This window comes from Cydia splendana, chromosome 4 (assembly GCF_910591565.1).
Source record: "Cydia splendana chromosome 4, ilCydSple1.2, whole genome shotgun sequence".
Taxonomy (NCBI): Eukaryota; Metazoa; Arthropoda; class Insecta; order Lepidoptera; family Tortricidae; genus Cydia; species Cydia splendana.
In genome coordinates, this window is record NC_085963.1 from 18,360,989 (window position 1) to 18,383,162 (window position 22,174).

The following is a 22,174-nucleotide window of genomic DNA, read 5'->3' on the forward strand; positions in this document are numbered from 1 at the left end:
CTACATTAGTAATTCAAAAAAAGTATCCAAAGTGAATCCATATTATAAATAAAATTTATAATGTATTTATGACAAAACAATATTTAAATTTTAAAGAAAAAAATATTGAATTTTCTTTCACAATTGCGTTTGTTATTTAATTGTACGCGCGACTCCTGTGACCTATTTTATAAAGCTACAAGTTACAATTTACAAGCGGAAGTCTCTTTCTAACCCTATGTGTTAGAACGAGACTTCCGCTTGTAAATTGTAACTTGTAGCTTTATAAAATAGGCCACTGAGGGCGTACCGCAAAAAATGAAATCGAAGTTTCGGTACCTGCCTCATATATTATACTACTCGTTGCTCGTTGCCTGCCTCTCTAGCGCTCTTGCATATTCAAACGATAAAGAACTATAATTTTAGATTCTCGCGATTCTCTGACTATTCCTTGGATATTTGTTTAGACTTGAAATAGGGCGACCACAATTTTAAGATACACTAAAAATAAATAAATTAAGCGTTATACTTTCAGATTTTACGAACTAACATAATAATGGTAAAATCCATAATTCATATCACTTTCTAAACAGGTTTATTGTAAAAATTATAAATATTATAATAAATGCTAAATTAAAGAAAGTATAACTCACCCTTAAATAACACTTTTTTTGATATGCGAACATTGCGAACGTACCCGAAATGTCAAACTAAAGCTGTCATTCAACCAACGTCAATTCAATCGTCAATAATGTCATGTCAATTTTTTCAATTCAACTTGACAAATCCATACAGAAAGCGAGAGGCTGCTAAATTAAATTCAATTGTATAGTAATAGTTTTATAAATTATTTCGTGATGAAATACATCTCAGTTAGTTTGATATTAACTTTAATATTTGCTGGATATGTTATTAATACGATATGGACTCTAGCCGAAATATTCATACCGCCCGAATGTAGTCGTGGCGAACGATGTTTTAGTTCCTATTTAGCTTCAGATCCAGTACAGCATTTAGTTCTTTACACCTCTGTTAGAGAACATCCGCACGCGGGTGATCCCGCCACAGAAGCGGTGACAAAGGTGCATACTTCGGTGAATTTCGACTACCGGAATTCGGCTTCTATGTGAGTGTTTAAACATCCTTAATCATCGTTATTCGTTTGTTTTTAACCTTAAGTTAGAGAAACCAATTTTTTTTTAATAAACAATTTTGTATAAATATATTTACGGATAATGGAACCAATAATTATTGTACACAGGGCCGGATTAAGCATGCCGGGGCCCCTAGGCAGTGCGATGCTCGGGGCCCCCTACAGTCAATTCTGCACACAGCATATTCAGTACAGGGAAATATATTTGCGTTTTTAATTTCAATATTCAGGCGTCGGCCGAGCCGATCCAAATCGAACGATGTCTTTTTCGCTCTTATTGCGTGGACATAAAGCTTTATTCTATTGGTTTTTGCGGATTCCGCGTCGCGTCAAGTGTGGGGATAGCCCTTTAGGCTTAAGGCCAATTCCCAGTGGAATACCAAAGATGTAAGCTTCAGCGTCACTTTCCTACCTACCTCTAATGGCAAATTTTAAGCGAGGCTAAAGGCTAAGCTCAACTGGTGCCGCAAAGTTGATTTTATCAATAGTTAATATTTTGCGAGACTGAACAGCGATTGTGCGACCATAAGACCAAACGCCGAGCCACATGATTAGAATCAACCTAATAATAAAGAATTCCCATATGTTAAAATTACTTAAATTAAGTACTAGAGTTAGACCAAGATAAGCCTGCAACAATTTTGATAGCACTCGCGAAACGTCAAAACTTCTAAGAAAATTATGATGTATAAATAACAATCGAATTTAAACTGTAAATAACACTTGCACTGCGTATGCTATCAAAATCATTGCGGACTTTTCTTGGTCAAATTCTATTCATTCACCAGTCAAGCTAACATGTAGATACAGGGTCAATTAAAGAACCAAAAACAATCGCGAGCGCAGCGAGCGCGAAATTTTTTGTTAACAATATCGCATATTGTGAAAGCGTGTTAAAAGGCCGGGTACCGATCTTCATCTGAGCCTAAAAGTCCGAAGTTCCCCAGTGAGGCGAGCTTTCATGCGAAGTCAAAGCCGTGCTTCATCAGGCTTTAGGATAAATAGTTGAGTACAGACACGAACCAATGTCCATTGTATTAAAAAGCGAGACCAAAGGCTAAGCTGAAGTAGAGGAGATGTGGAACACAAACCAATGGTAATTTTAGGTAAAAAGCGAGGCTGGTCGAGCATTCCTATGAAAAACTGGGGACACTTTCGTCTTCTTTATTTTTCTTTGTTTTAATCAATAGTCCTCGTGATTCTGAGTCAAAATAACCCAAAAGTTGTTAGTTGTTCGAAAAAAAGTGAACCATTTTTCCTGAAAACCCCTATTATTACAACTTTACAACAGTACCGTAAACTGTAACGTATTGCTTCAATTTTATTACAGTATTTCATTAATTTAAAGAATGCATCGAAAAAAACAATAACAAAGCATACTCATTATTATAAGAATAAAACATTTAGTCATGAATTTTGACCCTATGGTACAAAATTTTATTTGGTGTGCGCTGAGCCGCCGGGGCCCCCTAGCCGAGGCGGGGCCCCTAGGCAGTTGCCTACTTTGACTTAGGGTTAATCCGGCCCTGATTGTACACACATAAAATAAAGTCCCTCTCTTTGTATAAACTCAAAAACTACTTAACGGATTTTCATGCGGTTTTCACCTATCAATAGAGTGTTTCTTGAGGAAGGTTTAGGTACTTTAGGTGTATAATTTGTTAAACCGTGTGAAACCAGGGCGGGTTGCTAGTTGTACATAAATTATAGCTCATTATTAACCAATTAAGTTTTGCATATTCCACTAGAGCCTACAAAGATACCTAACTACTTTCAGCAAAATTCTTATACAAAATTTTAATGGAAAGTGGAATAACTGCCCTCTGTTAACTAACAAAACATTGTTTGTTTTACAGTGATGTCACATTGATAATTCCTCGCAGAACCCGTAATAATGGCACATTGTTCATGCATGCGGTTCTCCTTGATGAAGACCGGTTGTACAAGCAGTTTGATGACATCGTTAGAACAGAAACATTGCATACCTTGCCACTGATCACATTTATTGAACCACAAGCTGCCACATTTAATTTATTAAACAAAAATGTAAGAGACTTAAGCATACAGCTTTCTTAGAAGGCTTGAATAGATAGCTTGATAGATTTGAATCATTCTTAAAAACTCTTGAGTATAAGTAAAATAGTAATTCCACTCTTGAATGTAGATGTGTAAAGTTGACAAAATTGTATGTAGTGAATGAATTGACATTGATAACTAATTTTGCTTATTTTATTACAATTTGCATTATATTACCAAATATGGAATGTCTATCGTAACACTTGACTACTAATTACAAGAGTGGCTTTAGTTAATTTTTTACTTATTTCTCTCTATTAAGTACCTAATTCATTAAAATCTTTGAAAGTTAAAGTTTGAAAAAAAAAACCTTGTAACTTGGTAGTTCAGCCAGTGAGCTACAATATTTTTTAGGTTTGCTTGTATGTATGTTATAGTTATGTTTGTATTCATTGTAAAAATATTTTCCGACATTCGCTTTTGTAAAATACTGATTATATTTCAATTTTCAGACTGAAGAGAAAAAACCAAAGGTTCAAAATGTGAAGCCCATAGCTCATATAAACACCATAGTTCCTCTGTCTGTTCTTACAGACAACTTAAATCTTCCAGCTAACAAAATACCTGGGGAATTGTACTCTTACATAAGGTAAGTGGTAACTAAGTAACTAACTAAGTAAGTAAATGAGTAAGTAACTAACTAAGTAAGTAAATGAGTAAGTAACTAACTAAGTAAATGAGTAAGTAACGAACTAAGTAAATGAGTAAGTAACTAAGTAACATATTTAGTAATATCTCAGTAGGTATCTGACTTCTAACCTAACCTAGTCCATAGTGACCCTGCCTACAGAGGTGGAGGTCCCCAATTTGAATTCTGGAGAAGGCATTTATTTGTGTGTTTGTTTATTACCAATATTTCTTCCTGAGATATGGGTGTTTTCTATGTGTATAAGTGTCTATATGTATCTATATATCATATATCGTCAGGTGACAAGCAAAACTGGCTAATTACTACCACAAGTTAATAGCCATAGTACCATATTAATACCTAAATAAGGTTGATTTTTGTTTAATATTTATTTAGTAATTAATAATCTAGTACCCTTACAAGCCTTATTGAGCTTACTGTGGGACTAGTGATGATTTGTGTAAGATTGTCCATCATTTATTTATTTATCTCATGACTAGGCTTAATCCACTAGAAATATAAATTATGTCAGGAATTATCAACAATCTAAAAGGTATTTTATACAATTACTTTTAAGGTAAACAAAGTGTGAAATATCATCAACTTAGGCCCAGTTGCACCAACCACATTTAGCGGACTGATTAACATCACTCAGCAGTCAACTATGAAACACTACAATAATATTAGCAAACGCTTTAACGGTGACAGATGGTTTGGTGCAACCGACCCTTAATCTCACATTTCTTTCAGGTTACGCAACCGTAAGTTCTTGCCGATTATTCAGCACAACGTACTGAAATCTCGACTGTCAAACCTTCAGCCATTAAACAGCAGCAGTTCTGAAGTGAACATAACTGTCACTGTGTCACCGTCCTCATATGGCTCCTTACGTTTGGCCCTACATGTCCGCCTGGCTTTGGAACAACTACATAACCTAGGATTTACTGACAAAGATGTTGATGATGTTAAGGGGATCTTCGCTGATACCAACCTGTACCTGCTGTCTGCAACACTTTTGATTGCTAGTTGTCATGTAAGTACATTGTGACATTAGTATTGTTTGTAACATTGTTATTATCTTATGTTTATTCAGATGCCACTTTCATCATTGGCCACAGCATCTTTGCAGATGATAGTTGCTTATTCAGATGCCTCTTTACGTCCCTAATAATATGCAAACATAGGATGTGTTTATTGAAAAATATACTTGAGTAATATGGATCAGTTGATCAAATAATTTTAATTGACGTCATTTCATTACTCATGGTTTAATTATGCGTTCATAATAATGAAAACCACAACTTTATCACCTTGATATACTTTTCACCATGTGTTGGACCGACGCCTTGACACTTTTTTTCTTGTCTTACCTTCATGAATGAAGGACAACTAAAGGCGTTTTTCACCAACACCAACAACCAACACTCTAAATTGGACCCGATACATGCATGCAATAAAATATTTCCCTTTGACTTTGATATGCTGTTCTAGATGTTTTTATGTCCACCCAATTAACATATATGTATATACTCGTATATCTTATACTCGTTATCTTAAGATGACGAAATTTATATAACAGACTACGTCTCCCTGCAGTTACTGTTCGACTTCCTGTCATTCAAGAACGATGTGTCATTCTGGCGAAGCAAGCGCTCCCTGGGCGGGCTCTCAACTCGCACCGTGCTATGGCGCGCGTTCTCGCAGCTGGTCATCTTCTTCTATCTGCTGGACGAGCAGACGTCGCTGCTGGTGCTGGTGCCGGCCGGCGTCAGCGCAGTCATTGAGGTGAGACTACTGAAGCTCGCTGTGTTCTGGCGTGGTGTCGCAGCTAGTCATCTTCTATCTGCTGGACGAGCAGACGTCGCTGCTGGTGCTGGTGCCGGCTGAATTCAGCGCGGTCTTTGAGGTGAGTCTGATCCAGCTTGCCGTTCTCGCAGCTCCTCATTTTCTACCTTCTAGAAGAAGTAGAAGAACACACCTGCTGCTGATGGTATTGTTGGTGCTAGCTGGGGTCAGGAGGATATTGGATATTCAATCACTGTTGTAAGTATAAGTTACGTAAATCGGTATGCGATGTTAAGAGTAGGTACGTACAGTCACGAATTATTAAAATCCTTTCAAAATTAGACCACCAGTTACATAAGTAGTAGCTATACATACAACAAATTGTTAAGCCTTTTAGGGTTTTCTTTATATTGGGCATTTCATGGCGTATGTCGGTACCTAAGTAATTATAAAACTACCAAAGTAGCGTAAATCCTAAATGGTTCAAATAATTTAAGTCCGAGACTGTACGAAAAAATAAAACGGCGAAGTATTTATTTACATTAATTAAATTGATATAACATATAGCTCCTTGAGAAACACACAGTGTCATTAAGCGAAAAACGTGTTTTTTGGGTACAGAGCTTTAAAATTTTCGAAATCTTCAAACGTCTAAAACTGCCGTATTAGTGATAAAAGTAAGATTATTTTGTTATGTTTTGTTAGATTTTTAACTAAGCTTGTTAGCCATTAGAGTAAACTGTGGTTTTTTTGTTTAATTTCTGAGATAATTCAATTAAAAGAAAATTGTAATGTCACTTTTCCGTTTATTTTTGCTTAATGTCACATGACCGCTTCGCAATATTAATTAAATTTCTGGAAAAGTGACACTATATCCAGTTATTTGAAGTAACTTAACCTTTATTTCAATGAAAAAGCGCAAGTAGAACCATTTTACATAGATGCCAATTAATATTTATTACAGTAAGCGACTTTCAGTCCCAAAAAAATAAGAAAACCAGACTATTTTTTCTTTAAAACTATAGTATTCTTAGCTTGTTTTGTTTGGGCATATTTTTACGATCAAAAATTACCAAAGTAAATAAACAAAGGGGAGGATGATAATCGGGGGATGGGATGTAAGGGGCTGTAATGACATGTTACGGATCCCAAGCCAGCCTCTCCTGCTCGTGGTCACCCTGTTGAATAACAAACGAGCCTTTGGCGATCCACCAACCCGCACTGGACCAGCATGATGGGCTTATGGTCCAATCTCATTTGACATGTACGACTCCTCGTTACGGCGCTAAGTGCCCTGTAAAAGTGGTGCTAAGAATCCCCGGACGGAAGATCCTACCCACAAAAAGATTTTAATAACCCATGCAAGAAAAAAGAACTCCAACACCTATAAAGGCCGCACTTTGATAAACGAAGAGCGTCTCCCTGAACTGAAACACGGCATAAAAGAAATTAATGGGACGTTGTGGGGTTGTCAGAAGTTCGACGAGAGGGCGTGAACCGTTTACCATTTTGGAACAGCCAGCGGACAATATGGAGTAGGGTTTGTCATCAAAAAGATCCCTATGGGTCGAAGTGTATCCGCAAGGGCCCCCGAAAACATCAAAAAGAAGTGGAAGGACAACATTGTCGGATTATCAAATTACTCCGACAAGGTGGCTGCAGTGTGACGTTAAGTATATCCCAAATCCCAAAGTCTACATTAACCCCAATCAAAACCTACGCATCAACATCTACACATTGCCATGATAAGATTGAAGAGCATTACGATATTATGACCCTCTAATTAAATCTAGCGACGAAAAGCTGGAAACATGGACCATTGTCCTTGGTGATTTCAACGCTAAAGTCAGATCAAGCACAGATTGGATAATGCCGACATAGTTGGACCACATATGGCCTTGGCAGCAGAAACGACCGTAGTTCTCGGCCTATTCCATTTGCTTTCGGTCAAAACATGAACGTAAGTAATTCCTTCTTTCTCAAAAAACCTCAAAGTCGCTGGACCTGGGCTTCACCTGGCGGAATATCACACACGAAATTGACTACTTATAAAATTTAATTACACAAGTTTATTAACAAAAGTTTGAATAGAGATTTATTTATGTAGGTAGGTACGTACAATCAATAGGTTTAAATTTAGTTCCGATCACAGACCCGTGAGAGCAAAAATAAAGTTTAAGACTTAAAAGTAAAACACCTAAACAGAGACACACTCTTATTTGTAATCACGATCAGTTTAACTTAGAATTAAGAAGTAATTTTGACACCTTCTAAGAATATACCACAAATACACATTCAGAAGCGGTACCGTCTTTACCATAAGGGCACACGGGGCCGACGTAGGATGGCCCTATCCTCAGGGGGCCTCGAAGGAAAGACATTAACATATTTATTTGATTACCTATAAAAAATAGGAGAGCATGGTAGAGAAATGTTAGTTTAATTCGCTTTCTTTAGTTTCCAAAGAAATTCTTGCCCCAACACAGTTTAAGACGGCCCTGTTCAGAAGTTCAAATTCAAAATAACAATATTATAAATATTTTAGAAACAGCCAGTAGAAAAATGAAACCAACCCGGAAAAACAACAACAAAAAAACTCACAAGCGACACATTACATTATTAGAACTAGCTCTTCTGAAGGGGGTACGAATTCTTCGTAATCGTCTGTATAATTAACTTTATTAACAGTATCAACTAAAAGAGTAGTTTTAACTTTATTAAAATAGCTTTAAACCTTTTTGTCTTGAATTGCGTTGAGACATTTTCTACTGTAACAGAACAATAGTTTTATGGGTAATTAATAGGTAGTGATAATAATAATTAATGTGTGTTTTGTGACACCTTGTCAGAAATAAAATTGGAACATAATAGACATCTCAAAAATAACTTGCTATTTTTGATTAATGAAAAAGTATCACACAACACATAAATAATATTGTATGGGATAAATAAATATGGGAATCTTACACATACACAGTTAGTTCAATAGGGCTCGTAATGTGGCTATATCTATCTAATTATAAATAATCGTCTAGTAGGTACCCATAATACAACCCCATTATGAACCTTATTGAACAAATACAACACAGTGACATTAAACAACGAGTGACATTCATTAACCACACCGTTATAAGCGTTTTGTACCAGTTGTAGTGGCTTTAAGCTTAAAACGACATTTTTCACTTAAGCACACCAAGTGTCGCTATGGTAAACTAAGCTAGCAAATTGACACTACACAGATAATGACGAACGACCTGCTAAAACTCCCGTCAGTTTCTTAAAATCACAATGTCACTTAAAGAAAAAGAACAGTACGTTTTTATTTTTAGTTAGCATTATGGCTTTGAGTTTTAAGCAATACTGTCATTATAGGTATAATGTCACTTTACTTATTTCAAAACGTTAAAAAATGCAAAAGTACAAGTGTCCTTAAAGGGAAAAGTACAATATTGCTTAAAATTGAGTTTTGATTTTGATACCATATTATAAGTTCAAAGTGACATAGTACGTATAGATACACTATTTCTTATGAAAATTGACGTACTTACCATTGAATCTCATAGCAAACCGTCACTAAGCAAAAAATTACAAATTTCCACAAATTTCTTCCTTTTAATGACATTGTTCCTATGAGGCAGGCGCATAGGTATTCCCTCTATTCGCCATAACGACATTACCGTCCTCTGGCGGTTCTAATAGAGCTAGGGCGATAGGTGTCTTCGTATTGCGTGCGTTACGATTATATGAACTAGATGGCGTTACTAACTCAAAAACCCCATTTTTCGGATAATGACGTTATGTTTCTCAAGGAGCGATATATTCAATACAAAGGGTTATTCCAATGTTTTGTTTTGTTTAAACCTCACGTATAGAACAACCTACCTATATGGGATATGACCTACATCGCTACCCACCATGAAAACCGTTTTCTCAGGCCGACGTGTCATATACGTCACGCATCAGTTGTCGCTGCCACTGTATAGTATAGGAACAATTGCAGTAACATATCTCAGGCTGTTTAAGAATCGTCACGTCACATACGAACGCACCTGGTTCCTACGAGCAGTCACAAATAGTTTTGAATGATTCACTAGACTTATATCGACCGGGATATGGACCGTGATTACCTTTTGTATTGTTTTCGAGGTCCCGATATTTCAATAACAATACAAAAGGTAATCACGGTCCATATCCTGGTCGATATAAGTCTAGCAGTCACAAATCCAAGTCAGCGGAGAGTAGCGTGCATCGTACTCGTATAATTCGCGTCTTAGTTTGAAGATGGATTACTCTGTATGAATCAACTCTGTCGCTGCTCTACATGTGCAACTAAATCAAATACAGACGTGCTGGTAATATAGAAAAAATACAGTCTGCCGTACAAGTAATTAATCGGCAATCGCGCTCTTATTATCTTAAAAAGAAAGTTGTATTCTATTTATTTTTCATTTCTCATGCGTCATTGTTGACTCAAGAGGGTCATTGTTGTTCTAAAAGGTGTGCAGAAAATGATACGTTTCTGCACTAGAGCATTTTAGGTTCCAAGTATGATTTTATAATTTTTTTTACGATAAGCAATTGAAATTTGGGTATAAATGGATTTGTTATACAATTTCCATTCTGATATTTGACTCTCCATTCCATTAATAACGATACTTTTGCCTAAATTGTTAATTGAAAATACCCTCAAAAATACTATAAAAATTTATACTTAGTCATGTTATTAATAAAACACATGCATTTTACTTTCCTCGTATTCGAAATGAAAAGTAGAGTGTTTAACTCGGGTGAAAGGCATCATTTCAGCCTCGGACTATTGGCGTTCTCACTGCGTTCGAGCGCCAAACTACCTCGGCAGTAATTGAGTGCCTTTCATCCCTTGGTTAACAATCTACTATTGTGCACCCTGCAGCCTGCTTAGCTACTTCTGCTACTGACTGTAGTTAGTAGGTATAGTCTGCTGTAGTTAATAGGTAAGTTTTTTCTCTACACCGGGCAAAGATAGGTAACAAAGATAACAAAGATAGGTATTTCACCCAAGAAACTTTTATTTTCCCCGTTCCCTTCCTATTAGTCTTCCCTGTCGGTCTAGCATAAGTTGCGTTCTCGCGCGCGACTCCATACATCTAACGCAACTTCAAGTAGGTATGGACTCGCGCGTGAGAACGCAACTTATGCTAACCGCCTGGTTACACACGCATTATTTTGAACCTATAAAAAAAAATATAATAATAAAAAGGTAAAAGTATAATAATAATATAATAAGCAGTAGTACTAAGCACCGAGGACCGCAAGGCGGTATGGAAGGATAAGCAGCTACACGGGCGGTTCTACAAGGCCCTCATGGGACCCGATGTAGACCTACCCGCGTCGGTGAACTGGCTACGATTCGGGGACCTCTTCGGAGAAACCGAGGGTTTTGCCTGTGCTTTTGCGGACGAAGTTATCATGACGAATAACTACCGGAGATATATCCTGAAGGACGGTACGGTCGACATTTGTCGGGCATGCCGCCGTCCCGGAGAGTCACTCAGGCATATTATCTCCGGTTGTTCTCATCTTGCTAACGGCGAGTACTTGCACAGACATAACCTCGTAGCCAGAATTATTCACCAGCAGCTTGCCCTCCTATACGGCCTTGTGGACCGCGAAGTGCCGTACTACAAGTACTCACCTGCGCCAGTTCTCGAAAATGGTCGTGCCACGCTCTATTGGGATCGATCTATCATCACTGACAGGACTATTGTAGCCAATAAGCCTGACATCGTGCTGATAGATCGATCGCAGCGCCGGACCGTGCTCGTCGACGTCACCATCCCCCATGATGAGAATCTCGTGAAGGCCGAGAAGGACAAGTCCAGCAAGTACCTAGACCTAGACTTATAACCGCTATGTGGGATGTTGACTCGACGATCATTGTTCCTATAGTCGTGTCAGCGAACGGTCTCATAGCGAAGAGTCTCGACCAACACCTAGAGAGACTCTCGCTGGGTGGTTGGATCAAGGGTTAGATGCAGAAGGCGGTAATTTTGGACACGGCGCGTATAGTACGTCGATTTCTCACTCTGCGGCCCTGACCACCGGCAGCTTGGACCCTGCCCCGCTGCCGGCGGCACCCTAGGTTAGGTTTTTTATAATGTGTTTATATATTTTTGTTATGTTTTGTAAGTGTTTTTATATTTTACTTTTATACTCACATTGTAAAACCCTAACCTAAGACCCTAATTGAATAAAGAGAATATAATAATTATATAATATAGCCTTTTATTCAGATCCACTTAACCTAATAACATTAAACTGATTCAAACAAAAGATAAACATAAAAACTTATTCTAGTATTTGCTTCTTGCTTATTTTTTGTAGATCTGTTTGCCAATCGGCAAAGGCCTCCTCCAACCTTTTCCATTCCGATCTATCTTGAGCCACTCTGTTCCATGTTACTCCTGCCACTTTTCTAATATCATCGTCCCACCTTTTCCGTGGTCTACATCTCTTCCTTTTGCTGTTCCTGGGGTACCATCCTGTCAGTTTCTTACTCCATTTATCATTACCTCTAATCATGTGCCCTGCCCATTTCCATTTGAGTCTTCTCATTTCCCGTGTTACATCTATGGTTTTTGTTTTATTTCTGATGACATGATTTCCCAGTCTATCTGATTTCTTGACACTTAGCATACTCCTTTCCATAGCGTATTGGCAGGTTGCGAGTTTTCTGGTCATTTCCTGATTTAAATTCCATGATTGGCAGCCATATATAAAGACGGGTAGTATACACGTGTTAAATAGTTGACTTTTGATGTTTATGTGCAGATTTTTGTCTTTCATAGCCTCTTTTAAGCTCCAGTATCTTTTCCAGGCGTTCGTCACTCTTCGCTCTACTTCTTTGCGCATAGGTTCTTCTTGTGTTATGAGCTGCCCCAGATATATGTATTCATCGGTGTACTTGATTTCGGTGTTGTCTAACTGTATCGTAATTTTGTTTCCATTTGTCATCATCTTAGTCTTTTCGGGATTTAGCTTTAACCCTACTTTTCCACTTTCTAACGTAAGATCTTTTATCATTCGATTGATGACGTCAGGTGTTTCAGCGAATATATCGTCAGCAAATCTTAAATGCGTCAGCAATGCACCATTCACATTAATCCCGAGATTTTGCCAATTAAGTCGTCTGAAAATTGATTCTAGTACCGCCGAGAATAGTTTTGGAGATAGGGGGTCTCCCTGTCTGACGCCTTTTCCTATTTTGAATGGATTGCCTTTCTTTTCTAATTGGATTCTAGCTGTACTATTCCTATATACGTTCCTGATCAGTCGAATGTATTTATGTTCAATCCCTTGATCTACTAATGCTTCCCAGATGTTATTATGTAGTAGAGAATCGAAAGCTTTGCTGTAGTCAATGAATGAATGAAATGATAGGTAAAAGTAAGACTACTTAATATCGCAGAGCTAGAATGATGCTGACGGTTAAGGAATATACTGTTAGAAAAGCAAATAATTTATGCAATCGCACATTAATTCTGGTTTCAATACTTCCAATGATTGCCAGATTCATAAATAAGCAAATTAAGTACATAGTTGATTATGGCACCACATATATGATCTACCAAAAACTTTAGAATGAAATGAATGATCCCTGTAACTGTTGTGTGTGTAAATTGTGTGGTTAGTAATGCTTATTGCATCAAAATGTCTTAATCCGGCACTGTTTGCATTTCCAGCTATGGAAGGTGACGAAGATCCTCCACGTGCGTGTCTCCTGGTCGGGCTGGCGGCCTCGCGTATGGCGCGACGTTCCGGACGCGGCAGAGCGCAGCACCGCCGCCGCCGACGCCGAGGCCATGAAGTACCTGTCCATGCTGCTGTACCCGCTGTGTCTGGCCGGCGCGGTCTACTCGCTGCTCTACGAGCCCCACAAGAGGTGAGTGCGGCCTTGACGTGCCGGACGCGGCCTCATGAAGTACCTGTCCATGCTGCTGTACCCGCTGTGTCTGGCCGGCGCGGTCTACTCGCTGCTCTACGAGCCCCACAAGAGGTGAGTGCGGACTCGACGTGCTGGACGCGGCCTCATGGAGTACCTGTCCATGCTGCTGTACCCGCTGTGTCTCGCCGGCGCCGTTTACTCGCTGCTTTACGAGCCCCACAAGAGGTGAGTGCGGCCTCGACGTTGTAACTAGACGCACTAGCTGATCTAGTTAACATAAATAATGATTGACACAGCTGATCAATCGATAATATTTTCATAAACTTTAAAACCTCAATTATTATGTACAAATGTTAATTAAAATAAATACATGTAAGTAACTATAATGTATGCATTCAGTAAATTAATTTTAAATAAAAACAAAACATTCTCACGAGAAATCCGAAACAACAAACAAAAAACTTAACAGAGTCAAGTTTCGTAGTGGGCCATTAATCAGAAAAAGTGATTCGCTGAAACCAAAGAGAATGGAATGTGTATAGAGAATTACTGTCGGTGAATTTTGTAGTCGCGAAGGTTATGCTGCCATCTGTTGACGCAGTATTGAAACTAAAGATGAAAATGTATAAAAATATCCATAAAACTTATACAGGGTGGAAAGGCACGACGATCCTTTCCGGAAATGGGAGATAGTTTAGCCTAAGCTCTATATTTTCTCCATAGAAACTATTTTAATATGGGCAACCGTTTATAAATATGGCCTTTTAAACATCCATGCAAAAAACTACTTTGTTCTAACCCTAACAGGTGACAGGGTCAATGAACTTACTTGTAAACAATCAGTATACGACAGGAAATTATGCTAATTTGTTGCCATCTAACCATTTTTAGGTCTGCTTACAACACGGTAAGAATCGTTGCAGGATTTTCGATTTCTTAGTGGTTCCACTTGTTCAATACTTGAATGAAGTAGTTATGTTATTCCTTAATATTAATAATACTAACCACAACATTGTTTACAACGACAGTTCAAATGGTGACATTGACAACCACTCAAAAGTACGCAATCGTCTTATAAATATCTCTGGTTTCCTTGACTGATAAAAAGGTTTTAGTTTCTTAACACGTTTCACAAAATTATTATCGAATAAATAGAAACTGTCTAAAATAATAAAAAAAATTTTTTTTATTATAAGTAGGTTGTGTTTGATGCACCAAATGTACATGCAAAACCCGAGTGCAAAACAGAACATTAGAATAAATCAAGAATAAATACTCTTCAATACCAAACTAACAAACCTTCTTGCGTGGTAGGAAAAAGACAAGACGTCATCAGACGTCAAACAAACATCAGTTTGAAATTAAATTTTCATTGAACTTTACTTATTTAATGTCATATTTTTCAAATAAAAATGCCGTTGTTAGACGCTCGTGGCTATTTAAATTTGTGGGGCTGTGTAAAAGATATGGTGTACCAAACGGAATGTGAAACTGCGGACGAAATGAGACAAAGGCTAATTGGTGCTTTCTGCGGAGGACAATCTGCGGAGGAAAAATGACGAAGAGCATACACTATCGCATGTGCATCGACATACTCGGGAACGGGCTGCGGCGGCCTTGTAAGACACGGAGGTACATTTGAACACCGTATGTGAAGAGAAGATAGTGTTAAATATTGGCAAAAAATAATTATCTAAGAAAGTAATAAAATTGTTTATAATATTTTTGCATTCATTTGATTTATTTGACATTTATGCGACATTCATACATCATTGCGATTCTGTCAACGATCGGAAAAAAGTGTAAAGTCCCGAGCTTTCCCGACGGAGATCCTTAATCTATAGCCGTGATGTGCACATGCTATAGGGTTGTCACCACAGTTAAAAAGTAGTAAATTTGCTATTTTTATTTTTTACTCAATTAACGATTCTTACCATTACCAATCGTCTCTGTATCACTTAAACGACCTAATACTTCCGGGAAGGATCGTCGTGCCTTTCCACCCTGTATATTTACATATAGACATAAATGATTTTTATTAATTTTGGATCGTCATGTGCTTTGATCCGTGTTTTTTTACATTGATGTGAGTTAGAATTGTTTAATATCAAGGGAGTGGCGCCATCTGTTAGAGAGTAACTTTGTCTTGATTTCCGAGGCAAGGGGTTTCTTTTGACTTTACTTGTCTTATGGAAAGCACATCTCTTTGCTAAAACTACTCAAGATTGGTACTCGAGTTTAAAGGAAATAAATAACAAAGATCTTATATTGAAGTGCGCCTAACGCGTCAAATGCGTCAAACGCGTTTCGTTAATGTCTTTTATGGTTATAAATACCCCCACGCCAAGCTGGGAACTGGTTATTCTATTTTTGTCCGTCGGATTGTCACGATCTCTGGCTCGCCCGTAGACGTTAAAACAAAGGTGTTATTTTGACGATTGGATGTTTGACTTTACGTAGCTACTATGCTGCTTTTTGTCAGACTGTTCAATTGTTAGTTCAGTGTAAATACTTACGTGTGTTTTGGTGTTTTTTGTGTTTTAGAGCCAGATTAGTGTCTGATTGCACGGTCAATCAACCGGAAACGCCTAACCTAGCGGTGATAAACAGGCTTTTCCGGGAATCCAGTAGAGTGTTAGGTCCAGGTCGCGAGAGGGGCCTGGCGTCAACCTTTTTACCTACACAGGTGACGATTATACCTCTTACGTTCTCTTCAAGGTCTGACAGAGGGATGTGAGGATCTCACGTGTGGATCATTAAGAGTAATCTTTACTCACTGAAATCTGTTGGTAATTGAAGAAGCGTGGTCTTGTTATATATATTTATATATTCACATTTTATATTTGGAATAGGGCGCCTTATTCGTCAGTACCCTTGGCTACGGCCTACACTGCGGAGGGAGGCAATCACACAGACACTAGGGTTTGCAATACCTCGGTTTTGTCGGCCGAACGTTTACAGCTTAAATTAGGGTCCCTCTTACACACACTCCTCCCTGTAAAGATAGAGGTTCGCCTCTAGATTTACACATTAGAATAGGGACATTGGGGTAGAGTTAGGGTAGAGTCATTATTTGGGAGTTAGGGTTATTTATTATTTATTTCTTTATTATTATTTATTCTCTCACATATATTTTGGTTACACACAGTGTTAAAATCATTAGAGTGTTAACTGTTTTAAAATACAGAATAAAATTAAAGTCTAGTTTCAGTAGCATATGGATGGGTTACTGAGGCTCGTACATTAGATATGATTTAAAGGTAATACATTATTATATTGGGTGAGATAGGGGAACAAAGTTATTTGAGGACATACTAAATAATTTTGTTATAGGGAGCTAGTGACAGGCGAAGCAGTTCACTAGTGACAATTTGAGCTTTTCTATATCGGGGTAACTAAGGGTATTAAATCATGTTTAATAGACGATTGCTTCAATATTCCATACATTTATAGTAAGAATATCCAGATGAGTTTCTTGGCGTTTCTTGTTGTCTGAAAATAGGTTCCGAAACGCAGATAAAAGTAAATATTACATAGTGCTTAGAAATACCTATTCAAAACAAAACGAAATAAAATAGGTATTATTTAGTTTAGAGACCCGTCTTCATCCGAGGCGTGACAGTAGATAAAGCGTGTTTGTACGTATTAATATTTGCATCATTTACATATAAATATTTTCCTTTAGCTAGCTAGGTTAGCGAATGGATATAAAAGGAAAATATAATTACAAACAACAAGGGCTTATACTACTGTTCATGGTAACTGGTCACGGTAGGGCTCGGTAGGAGATAAAATCTAAAAAATATAATTTATTATTTATTCTTCATATGATTTTGTTTTTCATACGGTCACTACCGTATTATAATATATAAATTACAGTAGCAATATTTACAATTACATAGGGTATTTTAGGGGTAATATTTTGAATCCAAATCTAATCAGTCTGCACATAAAAGACGAGGGGTACTAAGGTTCATTTCACTAGACGATCACATGGCCAAATTAATCTATTTTTCTTAATTTATAATCCATTCTGGTTGAGTTTATTAAAGTAGATTAGTTAGTAGAGGGTTAAGGTACAACGTGACGGACGCGCTCTCGTGTGAAGTTCCCGTCCATGCTGCTGTACCCGCTGTCTCGCCGGCGCCGTTTATTCGCTGCTTTACGAGCCCCATAAGAGGTGAGTGCAGCCTCGGCGTGCCGGATGCGGCCTAGGCCATGAAGTTTGAATCCACTGGAGTTACAAGCGCCCATAGACTGCGGAGGCTGCTTAACATCAGGCAGGCCGTACGCTTATTAGCCACCGTCGTGGTATAAAGAAAAACTTCTCACATACTTATTCGTCTTGTTTCAGTTGGTACTCCTGGGCGCTCCACAGCGTCGTGAACGGCGTGTACGCGTTCGGCTTCCTCTTCATGCTTCCCCAACTCTTCGTGAACTACCGACTGCGCTCCGTGGCGGCGCTACCGTGGCGCGCCTTCATGTACAAGGCGTTCAACACGTTCATAGATGATGTGTTTGCGTTTATCATCACTATGCCGACCGCGCATAGAGTGGCTTGCTTTAGAGATGACTTGGTGTTCCTCGTGTATCTATACCAACGATGGTAAGTACCTATGTTGAAATATTACTCTATCTAAGCTCTGTGGCCGCGCTACCGTGGCGCGCCTTCATGTACAAGGCGTTCAACACGTTCATAGATGATGTGTTTGCGTTTATCATCACTATGCCAACCGCGCATAGAGTGGCTTGCTTTAGAGATGACTTGGTGTTCCTCGTGTATCTATACCAACGATGGTAAGTACCTAAGTTGAAATATTACTCTATCTAAGCTCTGTGGCCGCGCTACCGTGGCGCGCCTTCATGTACAAGGCGTTCAACACGTTCATAGATGATGTGTTTGCGTTCATCATCACTATGCCGACCGCGCATAGAGTGGCTTGCTTTAGAGATGACTTGGTGTTTCTCGTGTACTTGTACCAACGATGGTAAGTAGGTTGAAATATTACTCTATGTAGTCTATGTATACTCTATCTAAGCTCCGTGGTGGCCCTACCTTGGCGCGCCTTCATGTACAAGCCCTTTAAGAGGACGCTTGCGAGAATTATGTTTTTTGGGTCATTCTCCAGATTTATGCCTGCGTCTACACTCCATCAAATCATACTAAATGTATGAAAAGTTTGACGGAGTTGAGGCAGACGGCAGTCATATAATTTAAGAACGACCCTTTTATTGAATTTTCACAAGTTTTAATTAAGGTGAAATGCCATAAAAAATCACACAGAAACACGACGATATTTGCAAGGGTCCATTCGCGCGATGGTTATTCCTTCAAACGCAAGTTTCGTGCGAGGGAAACGACTACCCGTCCTCTACTAACTACAGATAAAAAAACAGGTAGTCAATCTCTGCCGCGAGATTGTCGCGGCGCACTCGTACTAAGCTAAAAAATCCCTCATCACGCCATTCCATCAATAAGCTACGCCTGTTTTAAGTATTCGCTTGACATTGTGTTGTTTTTAGGTTATACCCGGTGGACAAATCGCGAACAGACTCGGCTGTCAGTATGGACGAGAACCCGGAAGAGTTGGAGCCGCTGAAAGAAAAAGCCGAATAAGGTTTATTAGTCCAAATAGTCCATGAGATGTTCAAAAAATCATTTTGAATTTGGTGAAACCATTTTGAGCATGGCGCACTTTACACGTTTAAGTCACAGAACAGAATATAATAATATTATAGAAAAGACGCTTCCCACAAGGCTTTTCGTACATTGACCTGCTTGTTGCTATCTCTATTGCACGCGCATTTAGATTGCTATCACGCTCGCACATTGACAGCCGGCATCATGGGCGGTACCGGTACCAATTTTCAATCTTATTACCTAGGTAATAGAGTTCAAAAAATCAAGTGTTCGAATGGCTAAAGTTTATACTCTGTCTCTCTCGGCCAGTTTCGGTAACGGCGACTGTTTCAGCTCCCTTGTTGAAGACGTTCACGCTCTCTCGCACTAACAGCAGCACACTTGACTGACGGAGTAGACCTTATTTAATTGCAATAAGGTAGGTAGTCATATAACTGCGTCAATTATGGTAATTATAATACTATCTTTGTGGTTAAATTAATTTTCTTTTGGAGCATTCCACGGGCTGTCCCGTACAAACGCATTTTATTTCCCGTGTTGCGACTTTTTTTTCGGCATTTAAAGCAGGCGATTATTTTTCTGTGCATATTTTTGGCCATTTGTCATAGAAAAGAAAACTCTTATACATGCAAATCCTCAGAAAATTTGCGTTTGTACGGGACAAACGGTAGACAATTTCATGCAATGATCCTTTTACTCAAGAACGCCGTCCATGGCTTTTTGAACATCTCACGGACTTGGGTAATATGTAATTTAGTAGAGGAGCTAGTTATTTGGTTATTCCTATAATATTGGAGACGGCTGCTTGTTTATATGAATATTGAATAAGCGAAACTGTATTGTTTTAATGTTATTTATTTGCTGTATTTACGGTACGTGTTCTGTCACCAAACAAAATTGGTACGCAATATAACTCAAATATGCTCAAAATTAATAGCACAAGTCTTGAGTCTGAAGTTGTAGGCTACGGTGACTGCTTACCATTAGGCGGGCCGTATGCTTGTTTGCCACCGACGTGGTATAAAAAAAGTGTTTTTATTCATAAACGCCTTGCAAACCTCGAATAGCTATAGTTAGTTGGTTCTTGTGTCTGTCACTTTAACATTTGTGTTTGTTAGAAAGAGACAATAAGGTACTTTAAACTAAGTAATAGAGGCTTGTTAAGTTTTATGAATTAGTGGGTTCTCTTGACAATGTAAATCTGCACATATTTCGAGCATTTTTTGTAACTGCTTTTGTTTCTGACTGTACATTTTATGGTGCCAGAGGAAAACTTTTTGAGTTTGTGCAATGAACTAAAAACGATTGGAAAAATGAAATTATTAATTAAGGTTATGCTTAGATTAGCTTTATTTCTCCAATGAACTGTGAATGAGGCTGTCTAAGGTGCTAAAAAGATTTGCACCATTACTATTTGTTTAATATGATTAACGCATATGTTATACTTACTTGATCATTCGCAAAACTCCTGTAAACATAACGTTAGAATAAGCCCTAATAGTATTTAGAAATATCTTCGGAGCAATAATTTGAACTAGCGTCTGAGTGTATAAAGAAAATTAGGAAGTAAATTGCTAAACTATGTTAAATATATGGTAAAAATAATTTATTGAAATGCCTAATGTGTATTTTTAGTAAATAGCGCAACGATATAACTTACTTATTATTATTATAAATGCATAGAATACCTGAAATTTTAATTGAAATTTAAGTTGTTATAGCATATGCTGTCCAGTAGCCTAGAGTTTAATATTCACTATATAAAGCCCCGTCTCCATATCGCGCGGCAAACTATCGAACATTGGCTCGATCAGATCGAGTTGGCTCGCGCGGCAGCCCGGTATATCCATTGCGCGCGGCTGCCTCGCGAGCCAATGTTCGATAGTTTGCCGCGCGATATGGAGACGGGGCTTAAGGGCGCGAACGCTATAAGGACGAAGAATTTAGTACATTGTTCGGCCATTTCCTGTCTCTATCGCACGCGCATTATGATATTGCTGTACCGCTCACACAGTGACCGCTGGTATCATCGGCGGGACAGCACCTATGCGCGTGCGATAGAGATCAATGTCAGGTCAATGTATGAAATTCTGCGTGCTTAGCGTCCTTACTTTAGCTAGCTGTTGATAGGGTTCCGGGCCCGAAGGGAGACAAACAAAATTCCATTACTAAGCATCCACTGTCCGGCTGGTCGTCCGTTTGTCTGTCTGTGGGTTGCAACTATATAAGTAATTCATAACAACAAACAGTAAAAACTGGCCCAGTGCGAGTAGGTCAAGGAAAAAAATTGTACGATGGTACTTGAAACCTTCGGGCGCGAGTCCGACTCGACTTTTTTGTTTTATGTGAAACGGCTAAAAATCCTTTTGTTTTTTTATGTAATTAATATATAAAATTAAAAAGTAAGTAACAATATTTTGTTGTGAAATATTATTCGTAGTTGGGCCATTCCATCTGAAATCGACAAATTTGGAACAAAAACTGTGCCGCATGATTTTTGATTTAATTAAAAAAATTGAGGATAACCTTTATGATACCAGAAGTGTTACACCACCACTGTTTATTTTTTTTATCTTTTAACCCTTTAACCGCGAGAGTCTGATATATAAGACATTACATATCCAGCTCATTTCGCCACAGTCTGATAAATAAGACAAAGATCTGATTTGGTTTTTACAGCCCATTTATAACTTCCGTAACTATGCCAACCTTACTCTGCGTGGTACAATTACTGTCGGTGGCGACACGAGCACGCTCGATCAAAAATTGCTGGCGGTTAAAAGGTTAATTTCCGAGCAGTGCCCATTCAAAGGAAAAAATTGGGTAAAATTCCTGCTTGTACATAATGTGCTCTAACTTTTGATGTAGAATATAGGTAACCACATTCGTCTTTATTTATTTGATTAGGTATGAAATGAGCATTTTATATCGTATAACAAAAGTTAGCTAAACTAACTACAAACAAAATGGTGGCCATCTAAAATGTTC

At 38.3% G+C, this 22,174-nt stretch overlaps 1 protein-coding gene across 1 annotated transcript; it reads left to right on the forward strand.

The window, feature by feature from the left end:
- The first annotated feature begins 747 nt into the window (after positions 1 to 747).
- On the forward strand, positions 748 to 20,923 carry LOC134790079 (lipid scramblase CLPTM1L). The gene is made up of 8 exons (XM_063760842.1): positions 748 to 1,105; positions 2,989 to 3,178; positions 3,661 to 3,797; positions 4,587 to 4,869; positions 5,433 to 5,621; positions 13,343 to 13,542; positions 17,900 to 18,151; positions 19,069 to 20,923. The coding sequence occupies exons 1-8, from the start codon at positions 837 to 839 to the stop codon at positions 19,160 to 19,162; spliced, it is 1,614 nt and encodes a 537-aa protein (XP_063616912.1). The 5' UTR covers positions 748 to 836; the 3' UTR covers positions 19,163 to 20,923.
- Positions 20,924 to 22,174: the final 1,251 nt, after the last annotated feature.